This window comes from Anastrepha ludens, chromosome 5 (assembly GCF_028408465.1).
Source record: "Anastrepha ludens isolate Willacy chromosome 5, idAnaLude1.1, whole genome shotgun sequence".
Classification (NCBI taxonomy): Eukaryota; Metazoa; Arthropoda; class Insecta; order Diptera; family Tephritidae; genus Anastrepha; species Anastrepha ludens.
Window position 1 is genome coordinate 66179952 of NC_071501.1, and position 6000 is coordinate 66185951.

At 35.0% G+C, this 6000-nt stretch overlaps 1 protein-coding gene across 5 annotated transcripts in view; it reads left to right on the plus strand.

Moving 5' to 3' along the window:
- The window catches only part of LOC128865189 (polypeptide N-acetylgalactosaminyltransferase 5), a 113526-nt gene extending 110118 nt beyond the window's left edge, over window positions 1–3408 (plus strand). For all 5 annotated transcript variants that reach the window (XM_054105284.1, XM_054105282.1, XM_054105286.1 and 2 more), the window contains exon 11: window positions 2516–3408. In XM_054105284.1, the coding sequence (XP_053961259.1) occupies window positions 2516–2662 (147 nt within the window). In that variant the 3' untranslated portion in view covers window positions 2663–3408. The remainder of the gene's footprint in view (window positions 1–2515) is intronic.
- The last annotated feature ends 2592 nt before the right edge of the window (window positions 3409–6000 follow it).

The following is a 6000-nucleotide window of genomic DNA, read 5'->3' on the forward strand; positions in this document are numbered from 1 at the left end:
TGAAAAACGCTCTCCACACATGAATGTTTTTAGCTCTAGAAATAGATGGAAGTCGCTGGGGGCCAAATCCTACTTTAATTCATGGATTTTAGCCATTGCTCTTGTGGAGTCCTAATGAGAAATATGTTTTCTTTTTCAAACTGATACAATGCAATAATATTTAGAATTTATTGTTTTACCAGCTTGCAAGTAATCCACAATACAACAATAACCCTTTCGAATCCCAAAAAAATGATGCTTACATCCTCTTGGTCGATTTCTGAACATGATCTCGTTTCGGAGCCGAAGAACCAGATTCACACCACGCTTTATCCTCTTGTTTTGATTTAGGATCACGATTGAAGACCCAAGTCTCATCCATAGTGATGAACCGACGCGCAAAATCTACTTGACCCTTCAAAAACGCTCTAAGTGTTGCTGAAAACGTCGAAAGTGTTTTTGTTTTTTTCATTGTTAGCGAATGCGGCACCCATTGTGCATACAGCTTTCTGAAACCCAATACTTCAGTCCAGATATTGCTTACCGCCCAATGAGATGCCAATGACTTCAACTAAATCTCTTTCAGTCACTCAACGATTTTCCAATACGATATCCTGTATTTTTTCTACGATTTCTGGTGTTGTTGCTGTGTTTGGACGTCGATCGTCATGAAGGCTTCTACGACCACGTTTAGATACAGCAACCCATATTTCCACTATGCTAATTGATGGCAAAAAGTCCTTATACACTTTCAACATTCGTTTATAAATTTCTTTGCTTTTAAACCTTTCAAACATAAAAATTCAATCACTGCACGATACTTAATTTTTTCCATTGTAAAAACGTCGATACTAAAGGTAAACGGAAAATTAATTGACAGATTGAAAGAAACTTCACATAACTTCATATGAAGAATGTACCAACATACCAAAAAAATTTTAGGATAGTACCACGCCCTCTCTTATCGAACCGCAAAACTTATTGAGCAAACTTCTTCTTCCCTTCTTACTTGGGGCGATAACCGCTTACGCGATTTTGGCCGAGTCTAACAAAGCGTGCCAGTTGGACACACAAAGTGAATCCAAGTCCTTCTCCACCTGATCTTTCCAACGCAGAGGAGACCTTCCCCTTTCTCTGCTACCACCAGCTGGTACCGCATCGAATACTTTCAGAACCGGAGCATTTGTATCCATTCGGACGACATGATCCAGCCAGCGTAGCCGCTGGATCTTTATTCGCTGCGCTATGTTTATGTCGTCGTAAAGTTCATACAGCTCATTGTTCCATCGCCTTCGATATTCGCTGTTGCCAACGTGCATGCTAAATGTGTGCTGTCCGTTACCGGATGTTTCGTTGTGGAGGCTGAATTTTGCGACTGTGGGACAAAAATTCCCTCCTTGCCTACCCTGGCTTTGAAGTCGCCTAGCACGATTTTGATGTCGTGGCGAAAGGAGCGCTCATAGGAACGCTCCAGGCGCTCATAGATGGAATCTTTGGTCGCATCGTCCTTCTCCTCTGTCGGGGCGTGGGCGCAAATGAGCGAGATGTTAAAAAATCGCGCTTTGATACGGATTATTGCGAGACGCTCGTCCACCGGAGTGAACGACAGTACTTGGCGACGAAGTCTCTCTCCCACAAGAAATCCAACACCGAATTTGCGCTCCTTTATATGGCAGCTGTAGTAGATGTCACAAGTTCCTACGCTTTTCCTTCCTTGCCCCGTCCATCGCATCTCTTGAATGGCAGTGATGTCAGCTTTTACTCTCACTAGGACATCAGGCAGCCGGGCAGAGGCACATTCCCCATGTAGGGACCGGACATTCCAGGTGCATGACCTCAAATCGTAATCCTTAGGTCGTTTGCAGGGGTCGTCATCAATCTAGTAAAATATATATTCAGAAAAGACTTAAATATTCTAACTTATTCTGATAAGTTTTCGCATTGAAAACAGTTCAAACCCTGAATTCTTATTTCGAAATTGCATGGGTCCATGGACGAGAGCCAATCTGTCCAAATTCTTTTCCATAACTTTTCTATGATATACTTGGCAAATGTACCCAGTTTGAAAGCTCTAACTTCATTCTTCGAATTTATGCAAAAAAAATTCCGTTTCAGACCATTCAGTGCATTAGCTGAAAGCAATTTCTCATCTTAAAAAAAAATTTATTTTTCCACCTAACAGGGCATTAGTACAGAATAAGCGTTCCACGCCTATTAATAATCTATAACTCCTAGGTACTAGTTTGGGACATGGCCACAAGTGACGTGGCAGCCGAAATTTCCCTCACTATTTTCTTTTTCACCATAGCTAAATAGCAAACCGGGTAATCTATCATCTTTGAATTTAGGAACTTGGCCAAATTTATGCGCAGCGTCAAGTGTGGAAAATTTTATCATTTATTATTATATTCAAGTAAATTAGTGCTTTTTACACCCTTTTTTAGGCGAAGTCTAAAGTATACAAAGCTCACATTTTCTATATTTTTTGTGCTTTGTATGTGCGAAAATAATATTTGTATTTTCTTTCTTTCATCAGGATAAAACGATACGACACTCTAACACTGGCAATTGCCTGCAACGTCCGTCACGTAGTGACCCGGTGACGCCGCTGTTACGCCCTTGCGATTATTCAAAGGGTCAACAATGGTTGATGGAATCTAAGTTTAAGTGGCAGGCGCATTAGTTGTTGTTGTTTATAATCATGATATTTACAATTAGCTAGATAGTTGTCATATATAAATATAAAATTTTTTACATGTTAGTTAACTTTTTATTGTTTCACACTAATATTTACTGATTACTGTAACTATATTACACACACATACATATATATACTATACATATGTATATGTTCTTTTTTACTATTCAAATATGTTCTTGTAAGTTTTAAGTAATCTGACTATTGTAAATTTCGTTTTTAAATTTGTCGCAAACGTAATGGCAAAGGCAAAAAAGATATCCATTAAAATAGCAAGTGGAACTCACGCATATACGTACATACATATATATATATATAGTTTAAATATGAGACGTTGAGCAGAAAAATGCTTAAATATATCATTACGATAAAGTAAATCTCTAGCAAAGTGTGTGCAGCAACAAAGTAATTCATTATCTTTGTAAAGTCTTCCCTATGATAACAGAAAGAGAAAAAGAAATAGGTGTGCATGCGGGATATGCATAAAAATAAATCATACCGGACATACATACATATATATGTGCATACGCGTGCATACACACTGGCATACAGAGTAAAGTCTTTATAGTTTGGCAATTAGAGTAAATATGCATGGAAGTAAGAGTTTTTGTTTTGTAAATAATATATCCTGCAAGATTATGAATGAATTTTTGAAAAAAAAACAACAAATATAAAATAATTAAAACGTCCATTCCAAAGCAAAAATATAAAAATAACACTTTTGGTGGTAATTTTGACAGTTTTTTAGTTATAAAAATATAAAACAAAAAAATATAAAAAGTTTTATATAAGTACAGTACTATCTCGATAATCCGGACACCCTTAATGTTAGGGGTCGTCCGGATTATAGATGATTTTTGTTTTCAACTAAACGTTGTTTTTTTGAAATGAACATAACGCAATTCAGATATATGTATGTACATAAATAGTTTTATTAAATACAGTACAATCATACTTACATAATAATATGTACATCTGTACATAATCAAACATTTTTTTTATTTAGTATGTACTATTTCATTTCACATTTAGTCGCGAATTTTCTAATGGCATCACGTTTCTTTTTTATGTCAAAAACAGTAGATTTGTTGACACCAAATTCTGTTTCAAACCATCTTAATGATTTTCCTTTATCAAGGAGATCTAAAATTTCACATTTTTTCTGAAGAGTAAGGGTTTTATGAGCCCTTTTATTAAATTTTCCACTGCTCATAATAATAATGTCCACTCAATTCAGTTTGTCACTAAAGAATAAACACAACGCGTGATTTGTGCTGTTGCATTTCGTATACATATATTGTTGTTAAAGTACCGCTATTTTACGAAAAACTCACAAAGCAAACTAAAAATTAAAATACATATGTATGTACATATTGCGAAGCAAATTTGAAAAATGTCCGGATTATAGAGTAAAAAATGTTAAACTGTCCGAATTATGCAGTTGTCCGGATTATAGATGCGACCGGACTACCGCGTGTCCGGATTATCGAGATAGTACATATGTTAAAACAGTTTGATAAAAATCATAGAAATTAACTTTTAATAATTATGTTTACTTGCAATGATGATATTGATTTAAAAATTACATCTTATTATGTAGCTTAAGCTTATACCAGCCCTTAAATGAATAGTCAAAGTGCTAACAAAAAAATTAAATTGAAAAATTTCAGAAGGTTCGTACCAACTCATTGGCATTTAATAGTACACGTAAAAGTTGCTTAAAAAATAATAATAATAAAAATTGTAAAAAAATATTTAAACCAAAAACGTGTCATAAAATATGTATTGTATGTATAAATATTTCACTTTCTTTCTTCACTTTGAATTGGTGCACTTTGACCCACTTTTTTGTTGCAGTGTTCAATTGTTTTAGTTATAATTTGATGGATTTTATTCTTAATTATGTTGAATATGCGAATTTTCTCCCAGTACGAAAAAAGTGTCATGCAACAATTCAATAGTTATGCAACACAAATGAAAGTTGGCAAGCAAAGTATTTACAAACAAAAAACTAAACTTAAGCTGACGTATAAAAGTGAGAATTAAATTTTAAAAACTAGTTTAGCGGCAACTTTTTTGACCATTATCTTATATAAGTTATCAACGATTGTGGATCTAAGTTTAAAAAATAGTAAAATATAAAATTATTCCGCCCACTAACTTACATTTAATAACTACTGAAATTTACTAGTCACTAACGAAAACTTTTAAGGTGCAGAATCACAGACCGGCTAAACAAATTTCCACAAACAAGCAAAGATATGGGTCAAAGTTGCTACATCTATGAAAATAAATATCAGACTCCACGTCGATTAATAAAAACAAATCACAAGTGCCGATACATCTTCATGATGCTTTGCAGGACTCTCATATTCAGCACACCAATATTACATCTTTCAAAAAAGGCAAGACCAATCAGATAACAGTGCCGTGCACCTACGTTGCCTACATTCGAAATTTAGAATAATTTGGCCAATTAAGTATACCATATTTACAAATGCGCTCTAGTTGAAAGGGAAAAATGTTGCAAAATACAACATTTCCAAAGCTTATTTGTGTACCGTCAAATATATGAGGCGCTTTTCATTTGCGTTAAATAAAAATTTGATTTCCATACATTAAAGGTTGTAAGCATTTGCGGATAAAAATATTTTTTTCTTTTTTTTGTTTATTTATTTCATATTGGCTCGCAAACTTTTTAGCAACTCCGATGGTTTAAAAGAAAAGAGAAAGATAGAGTACTAATTTAAGCTAAGGAAACCACTAGAATTAAGAATTTATATGTATGTATAAGAGCTATACCAATATGTTTTGGACCATGGAAATTATTACCATGCAAACCATGAAAATCTACTCAGTCTTTTTGGGGATTAGCCTGGGCAAAATGACGGGCAAAAAGAGTTTTCAAATACCAAGCTGGGTTTTGGTTCTTCACATCAATTTTATTTATTTGTATAGAGTCAATAGTTACCATGTTTGGGCTAAAGAAAATCATATCGCAGTTTTTTTAAGGTTTTGTTATACGTTTTGGCGGCCGCCGTAGCCGAATGGGTTGGTGCGTGACTACCATTCGGAATTCACAGAGAGAACGTAGGTTCAAATCTCGGTGAAACACCAAAATTAAAGAAAAAAATTTTGGAATAGTGGTCGCCCCTCGGCAGGCAATGGCAAACCTTCGAGTGGATTTCTGCCATGAAAAAGCTCCTCATAAAAATATCTGCCGTTCGGAGTCGGCTTGAAACGATAGGTCCCTCCATTTGTGGAACAACATCAAGACGCACACCACACTTTTTTCATAGATTAGAATTAATTTGTTCCGAATT